Below are 24,522 nucleotides of genomic sequence, written 5' to 3'. Positions count from 1 at the left end.
GCCGCGCCGTTGGAAGAGCGCGCCCGCCGCAACGTCCCCCCGCTCCGCCGCGGCCGTTAAGGGGGCGTGGCTTCTGGGCGCCGAGTTCGAAAGAGGAGGCAGCCGCCGCCCGCCCCGTCATGACCCAGTCGGTGGTGGTGCAGGGTAAGGGGTCGTGGCGCCCAGAGCCCTCCCCGCCGCCTCCTTCCCGTGCCTGACCCGTGTCTCTCCCCTTTGCAGTGGGCCAGTGCGGGAACCAGGTGGGCTGCCGCTTCTGGGACCTGGCGCTGCGGGAGCACGCCGCCGTCAACAAGGTAACGGCGCCGCTTCCCCCTCGCCTCCGGCCGTCGCTGGCCTGAGGGGGGCGGCGCCGCGGTTGGGGCGAGCTGCCTTCCGCACTCGCCATGAGGGGACCGCGGTGGCCCTCCCTTCGTTCCGTGTTCTTTCCTGTGTCTGCAAAGCACTGTATTTATTTGATTACATTAAAGCCACTTCGTTACGAACAAAAGTATCCCCAGGTTTTTATGCTGTTTAACTATTCCTCTCTGAGTCAGATCAGCTTTCTCAAGCCTTTCCACCTTGAAAAGCCCGGGACGTCTCCCTACAGGCAGACGTTACCAGGTTTGAGGCAGTTAGTGAGAAGAGAGGGTTGTTCAATGGAGGTTCTTTGCCACTGGCAGTAAAGCAAAAAAGCAGCCCACCAAAGCCCACCTTTCTTTTCCATGCTAGCACATGCTGTGCAGTGACTTACAGTGCAGTTGTGCTGACCGAAATAGCAGTGTAAAGAGGGTATAGGATTGTGCCGAGTACCCCGAACAAAAATGGACTATTCTTGCCATGACTATAAAGATACTATTTCCTGGTAAGCACTGTGTGTTAACAGATAACGATGAGCAGTCCTTAATGCCTTCTGCTGAAGCAGCTGTAAAAAGGCAATGGATGAAGTTCATAAACCAAGAGAGTCTTGGTTTTAGTGTTGTAAGGAACAGTGACTTCCAAATTCTGCTTCATCAGGTCTTTAGGAGCATGGTAAGCAGTCTGCAAAATAATAATGTTAAAGTATTTAAACTTCCCAGGTCTTGTTAGCTTTATGGTGGGGTAAGTAGTTTCCATGCCACCCCTCAGCAGGGAGTTTAGGAATCACTGGTACAGTGTGATGTGCTTTCCTTTCCACAGAACTTCATGGACATTAGTATCATGGGCATGGATGCAACTGTGTTGTATCAGTGATGAACTGAGTAAGCTAAAAAGAGCTATTCATTTTAATAATTGCATTGGGATCTTCAGTAAAATCCTAAATCTTTAGAAATGAAAGGAGTAGTTGTTTAATATTGTACTGAAAAATTAATTTCCTAGTTACATCCTCCTGTCAGTTTTTAATATCAAGCTGATGCTTCAATGAAATGTTCTTTTTAGTAGTGACTAGAGCTAGTTGGATTCAACATAGACATTCACTCTGTTTTGAGTGGGGAGGTTTGACAGGTGACCTTCAGAGGTCCCTTCCAACTTAAATTATTCTGTGAAAAAGCACTGAGAATTTCTGACGTTACACATCATCTTATGTCATGTTGTTTCCTTTTAGAAAGGAATTTATGATGAATCGTTAAGCAGTTTCTTTAGGAACGTAGATACAAGGTAAGTTCTTATCAAGCAGCTCATGAGTTTAACACAGTAGATCAACAATTCTGGTATCTCCTCTTAACCTAAGTTACAGTTTTGTTTCACGTTATGTTTAGTTGTGCTAGAAAAAGATTTTGCTTTTTTGTATTCTCCTCAAAACACTACCTTTCCATTTTAACTGTGCTTACTTCAGTAATTAAAGGTGTTGAAAGTGTTTGGGTTTGTTTTCCTTTCCTTCTGTCCCAAAAATGGACAGTCAGGATCTGATAGCTTTTGCCGTTGCAAATCATGATCGGGCTGCAAGCCCTCTGAATACCAACTTAGCATTTATTGAAGAGTTGTAAGAGGAATTGTATACAAGGTAGTCAGAAAAGGTCGTGTCAGTTTTTAAATCCCTTTTATCTGACTACTTTGTTACACAAAGAGTGGTGGTTATGATTTTTTTTTTAAAGTTACCAATTTCATACCTTAAGAGCATTCAGTCATCTCTTATCTATCCAGTTACAAAAATCCTTCCAGTTTGCAAGAATAAAACAGTTGTGCACTTGAATATTGCTGTTGCATTTTAATTAATTACAAAGCATTTGACCAGCCTCTGCTTCCTTCCATCATATGGCAAGGCTGCAGTACAGCACGCAATTTTAACTAAAATGGCATTGAAATACTAATTGTTTTGTCTCAAATTTTACCTCTTTGAAAGAACATGCAAGTGCATTGGAGTTTATCATTGCCATTCCTTGTGGGCATTTCCTAGAATATCTTTTTTTTTTTTTTTAACCAAGAAAATTTGGTTGTAGACAATGTCTATGTTTCTGTATGTGCCAGATGAAACCACCGAATTTACAACTGACAGGTTGACTGCAATAGAAACATCTGTTTTCTCTCTGTAAAGAGGAAGGACTTATCTCACTGAATACTGTAGAAGTTTCAAGGAAGATTCCCCTACCTGTGAAACAGAAGAATGATTATTCAAATCTCATCTTTTCCAGGAGCTGTTCATTTTCCTGTTGAAACAATTCCCACTTTTAACTGCAGCCTTGAACCATAATTTAGTTAGGAAGAGTCATTTCAAACTCTGTTGCTTAGGCTGTGAGGTTTTGGCCTTTTGTTATTGTTGTGGGGTTTGTTTTATCAGAAAGAACTAGTTCACCTCCCAGGTCATTGCAGGCATAAAACCCTAAAAGTTTTGTCCTAAAAGTGACAAACCTCAGTCTTCTATGCTATGCCATACCACTTTTCAAAATAATTAATCCAGGTGGGTTGTCCTGTCAGAAACAGCTATGAACAACACTCTGGCAGAACCAGACAGACTTTTTTTCTGTTATGGTGATTATTAAACTATGTAATATTGGAAATGTGCTTATGCATATATATGGTTTTAGATGTAGAAATGCATGTCTTAAGCCTAGGGGATTCTAGGGAACGCGGGGGGGGGGGAGGGGGTCAGCAATTGAAATAAAGTAATTGAAAATACGGGCTGGCATGAAAGACCATGTTCCTCTGAGTTTTGTTAGTCCCTGAAGAGAAATAGAACTCTAGTTGGGTTTACTGGTGCTATAGTGGACTCATACAGGGTGTCGTGTAGGCTAGAGTAATCGCATGAGTACTGGAGGCTGCTGTGAGCTGCTCAGCTAATGAGGAGCGTCTGGAGAGCTGCTTTGAGTGAGAGGGTGGAAGATCCTTGAGTGAGCCAGTGCAACCCCGTATGCTCTTCCCCTCATTCCTGATGGGACTGAGCATGGTCAGAACATTTGGTGCTGTACGGAATTTCAGCTGATGTTTTTTGAATATTATTGTGGTTGAATGTAGAATAGTCTAAGAGATACTTCAAATTTAGGCTTGACCAGCCCCCAAATTAGGTGAATAATTGAGGGGAAAATTAGATCCATCTTCCAATATCCCTGCCTTTTTTCCCCTGTGTTGACTATAGTTTGGCCAGACCAGAGTAGCTTGTCCTTTGTGTGCAGAAGCACCAGCATTCATTGTGGAAAAAATGTGATTGTACACAATGATAGTCCCCTAGGTTGGCTCAGTACAACCAATCCTGGAGAAAAGGAATATTAACCTACATCAGCCCAGCATGATTTCTGAACTGGTAAATCTTAGTGGCAAAATAAATCAAGCACAGTGCTGTGCTAGTGCAGTTATACTGCTTTCACACCTTGAGCAGTAGCACAGTGCTGTACTACCCCCATTGAGAAACTAGCGGTACTATTTGGTGCGCTGTGTTCCATTATACGCTGCAGACATACCACATGCTGGATAAAAGATAATCCTTTCAAGTTTTGGCAATGCTTGTGGAATCACAACAGAGCAGAGGCTGTATCTAAGAGTAAACTTTCAGTGCTTATCTTTCCAGCTTCCTGAGGTACTGCTTAGGATATTTCTGATTGAGATCGTGTCCTGTAATTGCATTACTTTAGGGAATTATGAGGTCTTTCTTAGCAGCATGTTCAGGTTGTTTCTGTTTGTTTACATTGTAACAGTCCTCTGAACACAAAAGATTAAGGAGGGAATTTTATTCTAAAATATATTGCCTTATTTTCTATTACAATTCTGAGCTTGGATTTATTTTTTTTCCCCAGAAGTGGTGGTGATGGTCCTGATATTTACAAAGGAAAAATCTGCTCTTTAAAAGCGCGAGTAAGGCAATCTATAAAGGTCATTCTTACATTGCATATTTACGCCCAGCTCTGTAGGAACTTTCATAACATCCTTATAATTGCGTATGTTTTTAAATACTACTTTGAATAGCAAAATTTCTAATAGTAACTTTTACGGTTCAGTGGAGTAATGCAGTTTGCTGCCAGTCTTGTTGAGTAATTTAAATTATAATTCTTAAAAAATGATTGCCGATATTACCAACCAAGTTTTTATTTGAATTTTCTAAGGAGTGAGTTTCTTTGAGCCACTTTAAGTGATTAAGAAGCAAGAAAACTTGAAACATAAAAATGATTTAAAAATATCTTTACTCCTAAGTATTGGGGCAAAATATTATAAAATATTAATATTAACAAAATTGCATTATCTGAAACACTGTCTTATTGAACAACTTCTAGCAAATCAGCCAAGGTGAATCTAGTTGGTCTCCTAGTTAACAACTAAAAAAAAAGTTTCTCTGGAGCACAGTAGAAACAACATACCTTTTATATTGTAAATAGTTTTATATTTCTTTGTGTGATTATTTCCAAGAGTGGTTTGCTTACTCACTGAATTTTAATTCTTTCCTTCCTCAAAGGCACTGTTGATTGACATGGAAGAGGGTGTGGTAAATGAAATTCTGCAGGGACCATTGAGGGATGTGTTCGATAGCAAGCAGCTTATCACAGATGTTTCTGGTTCGGGAAACAACTGGTGAGAACCTCTTCAGAAAGCATTTCCTAGCAACCAATTAGATGGCGTTTAAAAAGGGAAATGATAACAGTAGCTTTCTGGTACTGCACCTGGGGAGCTGCAGCATATTACCAGTAAACTTTGGAGTCGCTGTTGCCTGGAGGAGGGCTTTGAAAAGCCTTTTACAGAAGGATAATTCTGCTGATATATCATTTTGTCTATTTTGTCTTCCTCTTTTTTGATTTTCAAAAGAGCATGCTTTTTATTTTTGTTTCTTTGGTATTCAGCTGCTTCCATTGGTCAGTTGAAGCCATAATCTAGTCTGAGACTATGCAACTAGTGTGGAAATGAGATATATGAACAAATGCACTCCTGATTTCTAAGCACCACAGAGTCTGGCTTTGTGCTTATAAACTATGTTACCTAAAAGAGAAATTCAGAAAAAGATTGATTAACATAATGAATTCCAAATTTTCACCGAGACCTTAATGCACCTCTAATAATATTCAGTGCACTATAGGCTGGAAAGCAAGTCATCAGCAAATGTACCGAAAGAGAGTGCAATACAGGGAATAAAGCATCCTGTAACTTCACCATCTAGCAGGCAAGTGTGTTAAAAACAACCCCAAACAGCTCATTTTCATTACTGGTAGCAACTGACTCACATAGTCTTCAAATGAAGATCAGTACACATATTACATAGGGATATCTTTATTGTTAAGGAGTGTATAACTTTCATTTCATAATTACAATTTGATCATCCAGCGTGGGAGTTTATTTCCTTATCAGTACAAAATAATAGCGCACACTCCAAAGCTGTGAACTTAGTGCTGCTTGCATCCTCAAAATTAAAACCACATCCTGACTCCCATATTCACATGATGTAGTCACAGCTTAGCAACTCTCACAAATTAGGAGTTGCACCCAGATCTGGACTCTGAACTGTAAAATGTCAAATAGGAGGAGTTAAAATAAAAAACTGAAAGATTGATTGTTGGATTTTTTTTTTTTAAAGTACTTTTCGTATCTTCAGGGCTGTAGGTCATAAGCTATATGGCTATCAGTACCGGGAAAACATTGTGGAAAAGCTGAGGAAAACCGCAGAACATTGTGACTGTCTACAATGTTTTTTTATAATTCATTCTATGGGAGGTGGTAAGTAATTTTTTTATGGCTAGTATGATTGCACCAGCCACAGGTGAAAAAGAAAAACCTGGATCTTGAAAAGAAGATCAATGTAATAATCTACATCATTAAGAATGCAGAATAAAAAATTTAACACAGTCCAATTAAGTGGACCTGTAATTATTTATTATTTGTTTTGTTAGAGCACTGAGGAGCCCTAATCATGAACTAAGGTAAGTGAACAAATAAAAAAAAAAAAATACAGCTAAAATTTTAAATACGAGGCAGTGGGTAGATCAAGACAGGTACCAAATACAAGGAAACACTGAGGTATTACTGATCAGAAGAAGGGACAGTGGCCTCAGAACACTGACATCATTGTTGTAATCAAGTTCTTTTTGATCGTGGGGAAAGAGTATTTTGAAAGGCTTTGAAGAAGACTTATAATGTTGCGTAACTTTAGAAAAACTTTGTATTTCTATTTTCCTTCCACATAATTCTCTTGAATCCAGTGTAGCTACTCTGTTAATAAATCAGAACGGAGAATCCCTTGCAGTGACAATTTTGTCATTACTGTATTGCCACTAAGCCTTCCTCCCCCAGAAACGTGGGAGAAGCATGTATTATAACTGGTTATGGTGTGGAAAAAGACAGAGAAAATAGCTCTAAATATGAAGCGAGAGTTTTGTCAAGGGCCTTTTTTCTGGCCGTTTGCTCAATTTGAGACACCCTGCAGATATTGTTTCCGTTATTGCAGAAAATTGCTGTCTTGTTCTTAGATGAAATTGTCTGCTGCTGAGAATGTTAGCTGTCCAAGACAGAAAAAACACAGTTCAGTTCTGTGATTTGAACTCAGTGCCATGTGCTTAGTGCTAATGAGGAAAAAAGTGTGTGTGCTGGGAGAAAGGGGTTATTCTGTTTTGACTGGAGAATGAGAAAAAAAAAAAAAAACAAAAGGAAAGTAAGTAATTGTTTGGGGCAGTTCAATGTTTTTAAACAAAGGTTTTATTTCAAAATTCAAATTAAAGATTTTAAAATCAGAAATAAAAATACTAGGTCAGAAAAATGTTGGTTACATGATAGAACTTTTTGGTTTGCAGAAATTTTTGAGATTGTATACTTCAGCCTGTCTGGTATACTATGGGAAATACTTCTATCGCTTAATTATTTTCCTGTCTGGGAAAAACCTTCCTGCCTTAATTTATCTCTGACCAGCCTCCACTGTCAGCCAAATGCTTCAAAAAATGTTTATTAATAGATATATATAAAATTAAAAAGTTGTATGTTTCCAACATATGAGTCTTAAGGCTTATGATAACATGGGGAACCTTTTATCTTCTCTCATTCTGTCTTCCTTCATAATTAGGGACAGGATCTGGTCTTGGAACTTTTGTACTAAATTTGCTTGAGGATGAATTCCCAGAAGTATATAGATTTGTTACTTCAGTTTATCCCTCTGGTGAAGATGATGTTATTACTTCTCCATATAACAGTGTTCTGGCTATGAAGGAACTTAATGAACATGCAGACTGTGTGCTACCGATAGAGAATGAAGTAAGAAATAATATTCCATTTCTGTCAACTTCTTTTTTATTAGACTGCACATCGGAAGTGTTTCTTCCTTCTGTGTATTGATTTGAGTGCCAAGTCTTAAAAAGCATAATTTCATTTTTTAAAATAGTAATTGAACTCCTAAGTCACTTGCAGGCTTTTGAAATTAATATGGGTATCATTAAAAAGTTGCTCTGCACCTTCAAAGTAGTCTAGAGTGAATTTTGTCATGTCTATTTCAAGGTGAACAGTGAAAAGCTTCTATTTACTGAGGCTGAGTCTTATATTCTTTTAGCAATCAATTTGTGCGTAGTATTAGTAGCGTCCTGCAAAGGAAATGACTAACCTCTCCAAATTCCAACAGACTTGACTTTACTGATTAGTGATATGGCCGTCATAGGCACAAGTGACCACACAAACCACTAGACTCATTTGAATCTAACTTTGATAACTCTCTTGCCATTTGCTTATGAAAAAAGCAAGAGAAAGTGAAATAGAGTATTCAGAGAATATATTTTTGCTTTCACAGGAATTATGAGAATTTAAAATGTAATTTTAGATGAGGATTTTGAATAATTGAATAAAATTCAAACTTCTGAGTCAAGCTGTGTACATGTTTGTGACTACATGTAAAGAACAGACTTTGAGACACTTCAGTCAATTGGAATTGGTCAAAAGTGGGACTTACATGTATCAAAGGTATAATCTTTGAACCAACAGTACCATGTCTTAGCTTTTTCTTTAAGATTAATTGAAATGAAGAATTGGGTTACTGAATTTGAAAGCTCTGTGCTCAAGACTTCTTGTATGCTTTTTTTCTCTCTCTCAAAGTCTCTATTTGATATAGTTAATAAAATTCATCAGATGATCAATTCTGGGAAGCTAGGGTCAACTGTGAAGCAAAACAGCTTGGTAACATCAAGTGCAGGCAGTACAAAAACTGTACAAGAGAAGCCATTTGACGCAATGAATAATATCGTAGCCAACTTGCTGCTGAACCTGACAAGGTAAAGTTACAGGTTATTCCTCTGTAAAAGTAGTACTGCTAGAGGCAGTGTCTGCTGCAAGTATGCAGGCCTGCATCAACTCAAAGAATATTGTTTTCCATTTGATAAGAGTCTACTCTTTTTAAGAAGTAGTTACTAAATGTTAAAGTATTTGGAAGTATTCAGATTCCAGTGGTGTTGCTCTAGCCATGATAGTCTTAGAACTGATGTAAAAAAAGGTTTATAGGCAGAAGGATATTGTCTTCCGTTAATGCTTAATGGAGCCCAGGGAGGTTTGCCTTTCTAGGCCAATTGTATTAGTTTATAAATACCATTAAACCATTGTTGCTCCTAAACTGTCTACTGCTGTACGAAACTCCTGGTGAAATACAATTCTGGAGTATTGGCCTGCTTTTCTTTTAAACAGCTTGTCAGGAATGTTAAGTTATGCATGTTTTACTATAGCCTATTTATTAAAACTGGTATTCAGCAGCTATGTCCACATACTGAAAAACGGTGCTAAAGACTACAATTGGGAAACCTAAGGTCTCATTCTTGATGATTAGTTGTTCTGTAATGAGAAGTGTAAGGAAATAAGATATAGCACTGTTACTGCCAATGTGAAAGCTTAGTAATTATACATGAACAGTTTCTTGAACACTGTGTTGTTTTACTGTTTTATTGTAGGGAACAACTGACAAATAAATTTAATGAATGTTTACCGTAGAAAAGTCATTTACTTAGTTTATAACAGTTTGTTAATTTTTCAGCTCTGCTAGGTTTGAAGGTTCCCTTAACATGGATCTTAATGAAATCAGCATGAATTTGGTTCCGTTTCCTCGACTTCATTACTTGGTTTCAAGCTTGACTCCTCTGTATACACTGGCTGATGTTAATGTACCTTCTAGAAGGTAAGAAAAAATTATTATGGAAGCTTTACATTTGAAGCTTAATTTCTGATTCTTCCATAGTTTTCATTTAAAAAACTCCGTTCTATAGCAAAACTAAGGGTAGAAGTTCTAAAACTTTTAAGTCTGCCACATTTTCAAATTTGTCCTGCTGATTTTGAGAACATCCTTTGTCCTGTTTCTCTGTGATGGTTGAGCCAGTAAACTTTAAATGTATTTTTGTTATCTCTGCTGGGAAATGTTTCTGTTGGAAAAATGTCTTATTTAGATGATAGATAGAACCAACACCACAAGTTCTTTTGAGTAACAGTTTGCAGTTGACTCACAAAATACTGTAAAGACAAACAAGGAATTAAACTGGACTCCTTGGGAAGTAATGGCATCTTACTTCAGCCTGGAGATGCAGTGAGCCTATTTAACAGCTTATTTTAACAGTAAGCTGATGCTTGTCAAATTTTATGAGATGATTTATCCCATTGACATGGCAGAAAAACAACCAGTTAGAATAGATTTCACTGGTTTTAGTGAGTTAAATTCAGTCAGCAAAAGGTCCAAATAGTGATAGAGGCAGCTAAGGGTAAGTGGTAGAAGTATGCAAAGTGGAGAAGAGGGCAGGACCACCCCTTTTCTGTGATAGCAAGTTGTGACAATCAGTTGGATCTCTTGGAACCATACCCTGAGGAGACAATGCAGCGCTGGAAGGAAGGAAGCAGACTATGGGGAGATGCTCAGTCAATCATGTTTCAGAATGAGGTGGGAACAGTAGTATTTTTGTCTCCTTTATTTAGTTATTTTTTTAATAGGCAGATTGTCGCAGAGGTGATTTTAAAAAAGAAATAGAGATGATAGATGCAGAGAGTTTGGAACAAATGGAAAGAAAAGCTTAGATGTTATGGGTCCGTAGAGACCTCCTCAAGACACCATCTTTGATATCCCACAGTACAGTGGAACTTGCTTAAGGAGGTGAAGAGAGGAAGAATATGGTCTGCTGTGTCATCTTTTAAAGCAGTCATACATGATAAAATTCTAGTAAGTATAGTCTGTCTTGTCCTAAATCATTAATCAAAATTAATACGGTTATATGATTCATTGATCTTTTTAAATAGTAAAAGTGTAACAGACAGATAATCAGTTCTGTAAGGGTCAGCAGCACTTTGGTATTCCTTTGTCAGATCCTTCACAAGGAGTGAGATTGTCCGCTCAAATTGTCATATAACCAGAACCTCAAGTATTTAATCGTTTTACATATTTTAATACTTTGTAACCATTGACCTAAAATTTCCTTAATAAAGGTCTCTTAGTCTGTCCACTTCTCTGACTTCAGACTCAACAGTGGGTTGTAACATGGGGGAGAAGAGAGGGAAAAATGGATCTGGTCTGTTTTTAAAAACTTATAATGCCAACATATGTACATATAAAGGTTTGAATCTTTTTCCTGTCATTCATGGTCCCAGGTTAAATGTACCTTTATTTCCAGAATTTTATGAACTTTTAAACCCTGAAGGTGGGCATTCTGAAGAACTTTTGTAGCCTGCTTTAATAAGAGTAGATAATTGTTTTCTTTCCACCTAGGTTGGATCAGATGTTTTCAGATGCTTTTAGTAGAGATCATCAACTAATTCAAACAGATCCAAAGCATAGCCTCTACCTTGCTTGTGCACTTCTTGTTCGAGGAAATGTGCAGGTTTCAGACCTTCGCAGAAATATTGAAAGGTTTGTAATTTCGCACCAAGTAGTCATGGTATTTGTCATTGAAACTTGTCAATTGTCCAGAGCACTCTCACTTTTCATCTGAGAATTTCAATACCAAATCAGTTTACTCAGAAGTATTTTTTTTCGTTTCAGAAGGGAAGAAAATAATTTACTTAATGAGTTAGAATAAGTCACAGTATTCTTGGGTTTCCAAATAAAGGGAGCTGACTAGATGTCCTTGTGCTGCTCCTCCCATTCTCAAAAATGCAAAAGAAAGCAAAGCCTAACCTTCCAGAGGTCTCCTGCCAGTAAGGGATGTTGGAGAAACAGGTTCTGTAGTTTGTTTTTTCTGAACAGGAGCCCCCTCTCTTTCATGGCTACTCTCATGTAGATAGGGAATCATCCTTGTTTTAACGACTTTGTATTGTTAGCACTGTTTTCTACCTTTTACGCTATTGATCTACATAGTTATAACAGGAAAGGCAGGCAAGCTTCACATACAGGATGGATTTTACAGGCAGACAGGGGCATGTGGGGAAAATTTCTGAGAACCAAAAGCATTTTACTTACTTCTAAACTATAGGTAGAATGATTGTCCCTGCACAGTATTAATCTGCCCCTCTCCTAAATCTCAGAGTGCTTGCAGTCCTTTATAGAAATAGGTGCTTGTAACTTTACTTCTCAAACCCTGGTACATTAAATTAACAAAAAAAAAATTGGTGTTTGCCGTTTAAATTTAAAATAGACACACTGTTTTAGTCTGAAGTCTAAAATGTCATATTCAAAATGCTAGTTATAACTGTCTTGCTTAGTCCTGAAAGCTTTAATGTTAACCTTTTCAGACTGTTTGTTAGCTAAGGAAATTTAGGCTTTGTGTTCTTTACTTTCCCTAGGTAACTGTAAGTTTTTGTATCACAGGTTGAAGCCTTCCCTGCATTTTGTCTCCTGGAATCAAGAGGGCTGGAAAACTGGTTTGTGTTCAGTACCTCCCGTGGGCCATTCCCATTCCCTTCTGGCTTTAGCAAACAACACCTGTGTAAAACCAACTTTTATTGAACTCAAAGACAGATTTATGAAGCTCTACAAGAAAAAGGTAGAACTGTCATCATTATAACATCCGTAGCCACTAATCATTAGCATCTCGCAATTTTGGGAAACAAGCTTTAGTATCACAAAGGGACTACTTAAAAGTAACAGCCCAAGATTTTTATCTGTTACCTATCAAGGAATCATTCCAACAGCTGCTTCTTAAAAAGGGTAAACCCCTTAATAACCTGTACCTACCAGGCAATATACTTACTTTCTTCAGCAATGAGGCAGTATCTGATAGATCTGCCTACCAGTTTGTGGTGACCTTGGCTGGCTGCCAGGTGCCCACCAAGCTGTTCTCTCACTGCCCTTCCTCAGCAGGACAGGGGGAGAAAGTATGATGAAAAGCTTGTGAGTCAAGATAAGGACAGGGAGATCATGCTCACCATGCATGTCACAGGCAAAACAGACTTGACTTGGGAAATATTAATTTAATTTATTGCCAATTAATTACAGAGTAGGATAGCAAGAAATAAAACCAAAACTAAAAACACCTTCACCCCACCCCTTTCTTCCCAGGCTCAGTTTCGCTCCTGACTCTACCTCCTCCACACCCCAAGCAGCGCAGTGGGATGGGGAATGGGGGTCACAATCAGTCCACAACACTTCATCTCTGCTTCTCCTTATGCTGTTCCCCTGCTCCAGCGTGGGGTCCCACCCACAGGATACAGTCCTTCACAAACTGTTCCAACGTGGGTCATTCCCACAGGCTGCACTTCTTCAAGAACTCCAGCAGCATGGGTCCCCCATGGGGTCACAGGTCCTGCCAGAAAACCTGCTCCTGCATGGGCTCCTCTCCACAGGCTGCAGTTTCTGCCAGGAGCCTCTTCCTGCACGGGCTCTTCATGTGCCACAGCTTCCTTTGGAGCGCATCCACCTGCTGTGGTGTGGGGTCCTCCACGGGCTGCAGGTGGATACCTGCTCCACCGTGTTCTTCCATGGGCTGCAGGACAACCTGTCACTATGGTCTTCTCCACAGGCTGCAGGGGAATCTTTGCTCCAGTGCCTAGAGCACCTCCTCCTTCTTCACTGATGTTAGTGTCTGCAGGGCTGTTTCTCTCACATTTTTCTCACTCCTCTCTCTCACAGCTGTTGCACAGCATTTTTTACCACTTCTTAAATATGTTACCACAGAGGCACTACCAACATCATTGATTGGCTCAGCTTTGGCTAGTGGCAGGTCCATCTTGGAGCCGGCTGGAACTGGCTCTGTCCAACATGGGGGCAGCTCCTGGTGTCTTCTCACAAAAGCCACCCCTGCAGCTGTCCCCCCACACGCTGCTACCAAAACCTTGCCATTTAAACCCAGTACACAGTTTGGTCGGGTGTACCCAAGAAGACAGAATATAGATGACAGAGTTGCGGTCAATGGCTCAATGTCCAAGTGGAGACTAGTGACAGGTGGTGTTTCTCAGGGGTCAGTATCGGGACCAGTACTGTTTAACATCTTTGTCGGTGACATGGACAGTGGGATTGAGTGCACCCTCAGCAAGTTTGTCGACAACACCAAGCTGTGTGGTGCAGTCAACATGCTGGATGGAAGGGATGCCATCCAGAGGACCTTGACAGGCTTGAGAGGTGAGCCCATGTGAACCTCATGAAGTTCAACAAGGCCAAGTGCAAGGTCCTGCACTTGGGTCGGAGCAATCCCAAGCACAAATACAGGCTGGGCAGAGAATGGATTGAGAGCAGCCCTGAGGAGAAGGGTTGGTTGATGAGAAGCTCAACATGACCCAGCGATGTGCGCTTGCAGCCCAGAAAGCTAACCGTATCCTGGGCTGCACCAAAAGAAACATGACCAGTCTCTTGTGAGACCCCACCTGGAGTACTGCGTTCAGCTCTGGGACCCCCAACATAATAAGAACACAGACCTGTTGGAGCAAGTCCAGAGGAGGGCTGGAGCACCTCTCTTATGAAGACAGGCTGAGAGGGTTGGGGTTGTTCAGCCTGGAGAAGAGAAGGCTCCGGGGAGACCTTACACAGCAGCCTTCCAGTACCTGAAGGGGGCCTACAAGAAAGCTGGAGAGGGACTTTTTACATGGGCATGTAGTGATAGGACAAGGGGTAATGGCTTTAAACTGAAAGAGGGTAGATTTAGACTAGATATAAGGAAGGAATTCTTCGCTATGAGGGTGGTGAGGCACTGGAACAGGTTGCCCAGAGAAGTTGTGGATGCCCTATCCCTGGAAGAGTTCAGAGTCAGGTTAGACAGGGCTTTGAGCAACCTGGTCTAGTGGAAGGTGTCCCTGCCCATGGCAGAGGGGTTGGAACTAGATGATCTTTAAGGTCCCTTCCAACCCAAATCATTCTATGATTCTATGAATATGAAAAGATGGATGTGTAAGAAATCAGTAATATCAACTCTGATTCCATAGGGATTGTTACTAAAGTTGTCAAGTATTTAAGCAAGGGAAGTCATGATAGAAGTCTTTAAATCTACTTTCTACGGTGCTTGTACTCCCCTCTTCAGTGCAGGCGAAATGATTCTTACTGAGCCCAATGAATTAAGTGCCAAGGAAGAGGATAACACTGGATGTTTTATTCTCATAGGCTCACCTTCACCATTATCTGCATATAGACGGGATGGAGCAAAGCTGTTTTTCTGAAGCCATATCATCTTTGTCTGACCTAATAGAAGAGTACAATGAACTGGATGCCACAAAAGGTGGGCCTAGAACAGATCCATCAAGACTGAAGATAGCTGTTTAAAGAAGGAAGAACTGAATTTAAAACAAAAAAAATTTCCCCCAAGCATCCAACCACTTCAGTTAACCAGAATGAATTGCAGCGTGCCTAGCTATTGTCATTGCAAAGTGAGACTGGGACAACTGCTTCCTCAGCTCTCTGAGAGGTATCATATTAAGTGACAGGCCCGGCCCGGCAGAAAGATTAGAAGGCACCTAATTATGGCAGATATCAGTAAGAGCAGTCTTCCTAACTGTAAATTGACAAACCATATGCTGTAAAGAGAAGAAAGAGAGGTTGTAGCAGCCAAAAATGTAGTTCTTTCTCAGACTTTCAGCTTATGGTACACTAAAGGCAGGCCTTGCTTCAGAGAAGGATCACCATTGCTAGATTTGTTTTCTAACAAGCAACTGTGAAGAGAAGAAAAGCCCGCAGTCTTTTCAAAGATGAAAGCAAGCCTCTAAGGAAACTGGTTTACTTAAACTTTGCAGGATAGTAGTCATTTCAGAATGCTCTAAGCTTTGTTCATAGTTTTAGTATTTTTGCTTCCATGTTGTACTTAGCTGTATTAGAGCATTCTGAGTTCATATCAAAATTGCAAGTATCAGAAAATTCAAAAAATACCTTTTGTTTCAAGTACTATACTTGGAGTATTAATTAGCATATTATTTTAATGATTCATTTTCATGAATGCTGAGTTGCACTTGATAATGAGATAATGCAATATACCTCTGAGTGAAACATGCACTTATAATGAAGTTATAATGACTGTTTGGAGAACAAAGTTTATATGCTTAAAAGAATGCAAGTAAAATAGCTGGTTTAATATTCATAATTACCAGGCTAAGTAGATTTTTATATTGCAGTAAGAACTTCTACAAAATACAACGTACAGCTATTTCCAGTTGCTTGCCAGCCTTGGCTGTCTTAGAACAGCAAGACTAGTGACCTGTTACAAATCAGAATGGATTGATGCAATGATTTCTTAAAGCTTGAAGCTCCTCTAGCAGAATTGGCGTGGGTGTATAAGTAAGCACAATTTTCAATGTAGAAGTCCAGAAGTATTCAATAAAACATTGTGATAACATTTGTTGAGAGCGTTTTTTTAAGAAAGCATTCTAAAAATAGTCATTTCCTTGACATTTTGCTGTGCTGTTATCTGCAAGTGTCCATTTATTTGTTCCTTTACAAGTGCGTTCTTTATATTCACAACACTAGAGAAAGATTGTCTGCCGCAAAAAGCAATCTGAGCTTAAAATTCACTTCTGTTTGAAACAACATGGATGTGTGTTACCCTTGCAGATACATACTAGAAAATGTTAATTTGGGAATCAAGAATGATAGGTGAAGTATTACGGGGTAATTTTTTTTTCCTAATAGGTTAGTCAGAGCATCTGGGAATGAACATGGGTTTGTCATTGTGGGCAAGAACTTGTTACAGGGGGGTACAAAGCTGTCTTGCTTTGCCTTTTTAATTACCAAAAGTTCTTGTTTAGACAATACTAGTGTTATATACATCCTTCTCAAGAATGGATTTCCACATACAAAAACAATTACATTTTAAAAGATGCACTCTTACTTGCATTTTCCAGGTGCTATTTAAAAAATGAATATTCACATATGTAGTTTCACTAGAAGCACTGCTGTGGCAGGGGGTTACGCTAACTCTTCAGGATGTGAATGTGCTCTTGCACTTGCAGTACGTTACAGTCAATGGTGTAACTTGTCATAAAACTTTGAGTTCGGAAAATATATCTCCTGGAGCACTGCAAATCCTCTGACATACACACGATGTTATCCACATCATCTTCCACTTAAAGAAGCCTTCGTTGGGGCACTCAAACTGTACAGTGGTCATTGTGGATTTATTAGGTATGCAGCACCTCTTGTCCAAGCACACCCCACAGAAAGTTAGTTTGTAGCTTTGTGTAGTTGAGCATCCGGAAAAAACTAGTTTTTCTGCTGTAGGAAGCTGGAATGTTGGTTGACATGTTCTTCCCTTTGGAATCTTTAATATAAGAACAAAGAAAAGCCTGAATTTTTACATATGGAAAACAGAACATGTAAGAAAAAAATACATTTACGTAGACATATCTTGAAAATTACTCCTCCTAAAAGCTGTCTTATTTTCATCAGTCAACAAATAGAAAATATTTTCTGAGTGAGCCGGCGGGGCAGCACTAGCAGCACTTTTATTTCACGACATTGTGTTGTTTTGTTTGAAATTACACATCTGTAGTTTATTATTGAAACCTGAAGACTGAAGGTAGAAAAAGCAGAAGAGTTATTTTATGACCCTTAAAAAAGGAAGAAGTCATTTTATATTGGTATTTGCGAATACATCAATTTTTCCATTACTTCCAATATTTCCATCTTCTATTAGGAAATCATTTTATATTAGAGAGTACCTTTATCGTCTTCAGTATATTGGTCAGACAAGGCTGGATGAAGCATAATCTCTTTTCTTTTTTCATTTCACATTTTCTGTTTTCGTTGGTCACTCTGCTGGATATGCCTATGCCACAGGTCCTGGAACAGGGTGTCCAGGGAGTTGCCTGTACTAGGCACTTTTTCTTCAAAACTAGCGGTAAGCTTCTGTAAGCTAAGACAGCAATGTATTATTTATGCAGCCCCAAAATGATTAATTGAATATAAAAGGATAAGCATTTGATTTCTGTTGACGAAGGTGCTTTTGTAGGTAAATCTAAAAATGAGGCATAAAAAAGTTATACAAAAGTCTTAGGGCTGAGCTGCCGGTAAACTTTACTGACACTGGATCCTAGCAAGGACTATGAAATTGCACGTGTTATATCACCCTGCAGTTTAATGGGATGAAGAGACTTACTTGTGGAATTTTTATGGAATGTCCAGAATGGAAGAGACATTGAAAATTATCTAAGGCCAAGCATAGCTTAAAAAGGGGTGCTGAAAACATGAATAGCGGTTTCTTTGTAGATACTGTGAAGGCTTTGGGGTTTTTTTACTGGAGTAAAGTTCTCCAGTCACTTCTAGATACCACCAAAAAGCCTATTTTCTGATGGACTAGGGCTGGATTAGGCGGAGCACGCTTAAAAAAAGAAACAAAATTGCAGTGCAAAAGTTCATGGTGAAATTCTGCAAAAAAACCTGATTATGTGGAATCTGTGCATTTAAGTAAGAGCACGGACGGAATTACAAGGATACCTGGAAGGTAGACAGCAATTTAAAGATCTCATTGCAGCAAGCAGATTAATAGCCTGTCACAGATCCGCAACAAATAAAGGGAAGTTAAATAGTTGTTCATACTTTGTATGGTTTTAAAGTATGACCCAGGTACATCCCTGTGTATCTAAATTAAGTAAATAGAGTTGACACGGAAAGCCAGAAAACAAAGCAAGAGCAGTGAAATGAAACTTAGCACTTGTTATCCACACTAACAGAAAAAAGACTTTTCAAAATAGATACTGGCCCATTGAGGCATTCACGGAATTCGTGCACAAGTTCGCGTGATACTTGGCTTCTGCCGCACTGGGAAAGGGAAGGGGGAAGGCCTCGCTTTGAAACAAAAATTTCAAGGTGCTTTTCTTCAGAGGGTTTGTATCACCTGAAGAATAGCATCCTTCAGCACGTGCAGCCACCGCAGGGACAGGCTGTTGGGCCCCTGAACCACGTCAAATAGGCAGTGTGCTTTGCAAGCTGGGTACCTTTTCGCAAGGTTATGCTGTACCGTTGATTCAAATTCCTGAATAAATGCTGTGAGGTGCAGTGGTGCAGTCTACTCGCGGAAGGAGTTATTGAAAGTTGGACCTCAGCTTTTCAATCCATTGATGTGCTACAAAGTAAATGGCTTAATGCTGTTCTCCAGGTACAGGGTGGAATAGGGGAATACCCACAAACACAATTAATATATTATTTCACGGGGTCAAATGGTTTGGTTGCCATTGTTTTCAATGTGTTATGTTCTCTCTTTGATGAGATTAGCATTTGAAGTCAGTTGCCTTTCCGAGTGTGTTTTCATATACAGCATTAAGTATTTTTCTGTAAAAAGGCTTTGACACTAGTTACAGGTATTGTATCACAATTTTGAAGTAAAGGTGAGCTTTTTTATTTTTGCTAACTCGCGTAACCACTGCTAACATGTTAGAAGTTGTCCAAACTGAACTTCAGATTTTGTAAGCGGGTCTGTTTATCTGCAGATTGACCTATGTGTGTCTACCTATTTACTCAGCAGTCTTTTATGAAGGTTTTCTGATAAGCTTTGCGATCCTTTTATTTTATTGATCCACGATGATGATTCAGGCCATAATTTCCCCGTGATTCAGGTTGCTACCAAATAAATGGCTCAGCTTTTTGGCACCCACATTAGTTGTAACAAAGATGAGTTTCACCATGGAAACTTGCACATGCACAGGGAAGGAGGCAAGTGCTTCTGGCAGTGGTACTTCCTTAAAGTGGAAAAGAGAACTACAGTGTTAGCAGCAAAGCAAGAATGAGGTTAAAGGGAATATCAACTGACCCTGGCAGAACTGCCTGGATAACTGTTGTATGATTTTCATCAGACTGAACAGAGAAGAAATTGGGGGGAGGGTTGTCCTTGCAGTGACCTGAAATTTTGTGAATTGATTAAACCCGCAAGGCAGTCTTTATGATTTTCTGCTTTCTACTGAAAGAAGAGGGCTGCAACATGTTCATGTATGTATGTGAAAACCAAGACTCCCTACCACCACAAAGCGAGAGAAAGTGAGACAGCTCCCAGGCTGCGAAATGGCTGTCTACCAGCAACCTTAATTGGTCTGATCTGATGAGTAGTAACCCTCTGCGGAAAGACGGGTTGAAGGTAGCTTTGTCAATTCCCTGGTGACAGAAGCCAAAAGGCTTTTTGCTTTTCATATTCGTCAGGTTTAGAGAAAAGAGTCTGTGACCTAAGAGTAAGAGGGGTAATTGGGACAGACCAGTCACCCTGGCAATGGCCTTGAGCAAGAACTGAGAGATTGCCAGTGTGCTGCCCGCCTGGCTGCTGGAGCCAGGGACACTAAATGCAGCAAGGCTCATGTACAGAAAAATTTACCAGTGTAGCCAGGCACACCTGACATCAGTCTGTAGTTTGTTGATTGAAGCTGCTTGTGCTGTCCAGGCCCACAGATGGATTGTCCAGGCTTCTTTCTGCCCGTGACCCTGGCGCAGGGACTTGCTGCTAATTTTGGTGTGAATATAGGTGTACATCCAATTGCACCACTGACACACAGGCACTTATAAAGTGGATTAGGTTGGAAGGTCTGCCCGTTAAGATAATGAACTCCATTGAGCTCACATCCTACAGCTATCAGATCTGCAAATGGTAAACAACAGTTACTTACACAGGAGCAGCACGTGGTTCCTGCTTACAGAGTGCTAAAATGCGATCAGCATTTACTGCACCCACAGCTTCGAGTTCTTCCCAGCCCAAGCACATCTTTTTCTATTTATGCCCAGTGATAACTACAGCCGCCTAACTTTAAATCAGTCATCAACATGTCTGCAAATAACAGGCTTGTGCACAATGAACTGGTTTCACGAATGCATACGCAGCTAAGCTTAAAGACAGTCCCTGCCCTGCTCTCAGATTCTCTGACTGAGCAGTCGAAGTCTGAATTAGGATAAATTGCCTAGCACAGAGCTGTGCAGCACCAGCAAGCAGAGTTTTCCTCCAAAACCATTCACTTGTGTTGTCCCACCCTCCTGGTTTTCAAGAAGATAATGTGAAAGAACAACTTACATGCACACACGCCTGTTTCATACCTAGGCTCGTCTTCCGAGTAGTCACAGTAGAGGCCTTTGTGGGGATCACAGATGTCTGCTTCATTGCAGGTCTCTCCCGACTGCTTGGCACAGACCTTACAGCAGCCACAACCGTCCTTCACCAAGCTTACCCCGGGGGTGCAGGTTGGCACAGGCGGGCATCTGCACGGCCAGTGACAAAGCTCCTTGCGCTGGTGGGCTTCACTGGTTTCTGAAGGGTTTTCTCCAGGCTTCAGTGGTGGGCTGTGGAAAAACTTACACACAGTGGGATATTTTGAGAGCTGAATGCATTATGCGTAGCTGGGATAGCATAAAATGAAGCTGGGATAGAAAAAAACTGTGACGTTTTATGAAGACACTTAACATTTCTCATCTCACAGGATCCAAAAAGTGAGATGCTGTGAGGTTTAGGTAGGAGGCAGAGGACCGGTTTCATCAGTCACTGCCATGCACTGAGGTGTCGTTCCACCAGTGAGCACGGCCTACTGCTTGTATGAAACACAATTCATGGCTCTTTGCCCTCAATAGAACAAAACCTGTAGTAGAGCTCAAGTAGAAAAAAAGTGTTTTAAAGTAGACGGTGGATTTATTTTAAATATTCCTTCCCACAAACCTCCTATCAAATTAATTAACTTTTGATTCCTCCCACTGTTTGATAGCCAGCCACTGCCCTGTGTGCCACTTCTGATGGCAAAAGCCTTTTAAAATAGTAAACCTCTTTTGAGTGTTAATTTTGCTCCAAAATTTGAGTAACTGGGAAGGAGCAGTATAGTATTTACAAATTCTCTTGAGCTAGATGCAAAAATTCAATTCTAATAAGGGAGGCTAAGTGGTTGCACTGAGCTTAATAGGTCATTTTCTAAGAGTGTATCTGTTTGCACGAGTAAGCGTTCATTGAATCCAGGGCTTACAGGGTAAAGACGTATCTCTGAAAGAGATTTGTATCAGCAGTAGGAAGTCAAGATCTAGCCAGAATTTACTGTTTTCCACATTCTGTCTCAGAATTCATGTATTTTTTTTCTTTTTATTTTCTTTTTTTATTTTAAGAAAAGGAAGTCCTAAGTAATTCTTGATGGGTTTTTTTTTCTGAGGCATGGGGGAAGATTAAGTTAGCACAGAGTGTGAAAGGATCTATTTGAGATGATAGCTATATTCTCTCTGCTTTTTTGAAGAACTACATCTAAAATGTAACAGTTTAGATCTTAGCATTAAATCTTTTCATGCTGCTGATTTCAGCAGAAATGCAGATCGTGATATAGTTACTCATTGCAGATGACTGGATCCATAGTTAAGTGGGGGCACACACGGCGCTTGGCCACTAGTACATTGTAAGGCTTGGGAGCTGCTCTCGTCAAGCAGTTCTACCAAAAGAACAAGAGGGAAAGACAAGATCCAGCCCCTCATCAGATGCCAGTATCACCATCTTGCTTGCAGGGAAGAAAGAAAAAAAAAAACCAGCCTGGATTTTCTCTGGGCACGTGAAGCCCCACCTATCAGCTTCTCTCTGTTCCTCCAAACCGCAAGGCTCTACTGATGTAGAAACAACCTCCGGCAGAGACGCTAAGGGAAAGCTGGGGAAGGGGTCGTTCTGCTGGGTTTCCTTTCAGTTCAACTTTCAAACTGGAAGTATCTGCGGAATTCAGCATTTCATATGTCATATCCCATGATAGCTCTTGCAGCGTAATTGAGCCGGTCTAATCGCATGCAGCAGTAAATGACCTATTAAAAGGCTTTTTTCTACCACTAATTTCCATTTTTCGTGGTCATTTACAACTACTTACGATATCTTAATCCACAGCTATTAATGAAGCTCCAAAGTAGTAGCTTTCAAGTTCCTTTGGCTGAATGATTTTTAAGATACATATTAATTCACAAAGGCAATTCATATAATAAATGAATATTAAACAATGTCATGCAGTATTCCATGCAGCATCCTGAAGATAGTTTCATAAATGTGTTTTTTTGTTAGTAATTTGCTGATAAAGGATTTCTTCTAACCCTTTTTACCTAAATGCAGCAATAATATAGAAACAACTAACTTAAGTCTACTTTTTTTTTAGGCAGCTAAGCCTTTCCTATAAACCATAATGTTATTTTGATCAACATGTGCGTTGGAGTGTAAAGCATCTTAAAGGTTTGTTCTGGAAATAAGACTCACAGGTGTTCCTATACATTTAGCAGTGTTCAGGACTGTATGGTTGCTTTAGGAAACTCAGTTTCTTGCTGCTTTTTTTCTTTTTAAGCAGAGTATTATTATTAGGAATTTGGCCATGTGCCAGCTATATGAGGTTATGTGGTTTAAATCAGATACTGCATTTCAAAATGGGTATGTGTGGCAGGAAATAATCTGTGTGCTTCGACCACTATGTTTAATTTGTATTATAAATTAAAACGTGCTTTAAACCTACAGAATTCTACCTGAGCAAGTTATTTTTCTCTCCTTTTTTTAAGGAAAGATGTCAACTGAAAGGTGTGAGACTACAAAGTTTCCCAGTAAGAGAAACACCATCAGGCAAATACCTGACAGTTTCCACTGTGGAATTACCAAGAAGCTCGGTCTACTTGAAAAATCTTCAAAAATCTGTTAAGTTACAATGGAAATGTAAAGTTTGCTCATAAAGTTTACAGGCCAAGTAGTCTTCTAATTCTTTGCTTCCCAAAGTTTCTACACCAAAGCTATCCACATCACGTAAGCCCACTGCATACTTTTCCTGATCCTATGGGCAGATCAGAAAATGAGACCATTGTGTAGGAACCCTTCATGTGTTGTTGTTTGTTTTCTTATGTTTTAAAGATTTAACAAAGTCTGTATGGCATAAATAAGCAATTAGCAGAAGTAGGCAATGTATTATTGCTAATGTTCCGTTATCTTACTCTGGCTTTAAATATGCAGAAAGTTAGCAGAGGGAGACAGGCATTTGAAAATTCGCCATTTGACATTCATCTTGATCGTAAAGGAAAAATATACAGGGTACACGTAAAGTGGATTTTCAAAATCAAGCAAATAAATAATTAAAATACCTTCAGCAAAAGCTATCACTTAAAATTTTCTCGTAAGAGAGAAAGCATAACACAGCCCAGGTGCCCTTCTCATTCGTAAAACTAGCCTGGAGTCAGATCACTGTGTATATATATATATGTATATACACACATATATATATACAGAATATGAGCATGGACAAGATGTTTACTTTCTTACTGCATCAGATAACCATTTGTGCTTATATTTAAAAAAAAAAAAAGCAAGGTCACTGACAATTTAAGCTTCCCTAACACTTTTTTTTCCACTGAATCATATTAATGTACAGGTTAGAGAGAAAAAAAAACCCAAAATCAGGACTGATGCAGTAAATAAGCTGCACATGAAATTTACTCAGGAGTAGGGAATGGCTCCTTATTCTTTATGAGGAATTTGCTTCTCTGAAATTTATTTTATCATTAAGCAAATAAAAACTTTAAACCGGGACAGGGTGAGGAAGGGAGAAATATTTTTCTTCTTTTTAATGAACTTACCTGTTGCGTACAAGGGATGATGAAGATGGTGGGAAAAAGGAGCCACCGCATGTTCCTGCACATTCAGAAGTGAAACTGGGAGATAGGGAACAGGCTGAGCTGTGTCAGAGGAAGCACTGAACACAAAGCTCTCCTCTGTCTCCCTTGCCAACCCTACTTTCCCCAGCACATGCACGAACACATACACACATTCACACTTGAAATTCTCCACTTCATACAGAACCAGCTTCACACTGAAATTTCCAACTGATCTTCTTTTCTCTGCCTGGCGCTAGAATACAGAT

At 39.8% G+C, this 24,522-nt stretch overlaps 2 protein-coding genes across 3 annotated transcripts; one reads left to right on the top strand and one right to left on the bottom strand.

Annotated features, from left to right (window-relative positions):
* The first annotated feature begins 24 nt into the window (after positions 1-24).
* On the top strand, positions 25-16,052 carry TUBE1 (tubulin epsilon 1). Of its 2 annotated transcripts, XM_076333442.1 has the most exons (13): positions 25-144; positions 220-293; positions 1,562-1,614; positions 4,185-4,242; positions 4,838-4,953; positions 5,966-6,087; positions 7,424-7,611; positions 8,440-8,615; positions 9,365-9,505; positions 11,075-11,215; positions 12,113-12,287; positions 14,834-14,948; positions 15,835-16,052. In XM_076333442.1, the coding sequence occupies exons 1-13, from the start codon at positions 120-122 to the stop codon at positions 15,897-15,899; spliced, it is 1,449 nt and encodes a 482-aa protein (XP_076189557.1). In that variant the 5' UTR covers positions 25-119; the 3' UTR covers positions 15,900-16,052. The 2 variants fall into 2 exon arrangements, with proteins under 2 accessions (XP_076189557.1, XP_076189558.1); XM_076333443.1 differs by lacking the exon at positions 15,835-16,052 and having other exon boundaries at positions 12,113-12,165; positions 14,834-14,964.
* Positions 16,053-16,574: 522 nt separating this feature from the next.
* CCN6 (cellular communication network factor 6) lies at positions 16,575-24,301 on the bottom strand. Its single transcript, XM_076335469.1, has 5 exons — positions 24,239-24,301; positions 20,703-20,979; positions 20,034-20,276; positions 17,377-17,570; positions 16,575-16,976 (listed from the first exon to the last, which is right to left on the bottom strand). The coding sequence occupies exons 1-5, from the start codon at positions 24,299-24,301 to the stop codon at positions 16,695-16,697; spliced, it is 1,059 nt and encodes a 352-aa protein (XP_076191584.1). The 3' UTR covers positions 16,575-16,694.
* Between the last annotated feature and the right edge of the window lie 221 nt (positions 24,302-24,522).

The sequence above is a fragment of the Aptenodytes patagonicus genome, chromosome 3 (assembly GCF_965638725.1).
Source record: "Aptenodytes patagonicus chromosome 3, bAptPat1.pri.cur, whole genome shotgun sequence".
In the NCBI taxonomy this organism is placed as follows: Eukaryota; Metazoa; Chordata; class Aves; order Sphenisciformes; family Spheniscidae; genus Aptenodytes; species Aptenodytes patagonicus.
This window is presented reverse-complemented; position numbering and strand designations above follow the sequence as displayed.

Coding starts and splice junctions, on each gene's coding strand:
- TUBE1 (XM_076333442.1), top strand. CDS start 120: ATGACCCAGTCGGTGGTGGTGCAGG. Junction 7,612..8,439: donor TGCTACCGATAGAGAATGAA/GTAAGAAATAAT, acceptor TCTCTCTCAAAG/TCTCTATTTGATATAGTTAA. Junction 9,506..11,074: donor GTTAATGTACCTTCTAGAAG/GTAAGAAAAAAT, acceptor CTTTCCACCTAG/GTTGGATCAGATGTTTTCAG.
- CCN6 (XM_076335469.1), bottom strand. CDS start 24,301: ATGTGCAGGAACATGCGGTGGCTCCTTTTTCCCACCATCTTCATCATC. Junction 20,277..20,702: donor TGAAACAGGCGTGTGTGCAT/GTAAGTTGTTCT, acceptor TACCATTTGCAG/ATCTGATAGCTGTAGGATGT. Junction 16,977..17,376: donor ATATACTGAAGACGATAAAG/GTACTCTCTAAT, acceptor CTTATATTAAAG/ATTCCAAAGGGAAGAACATG.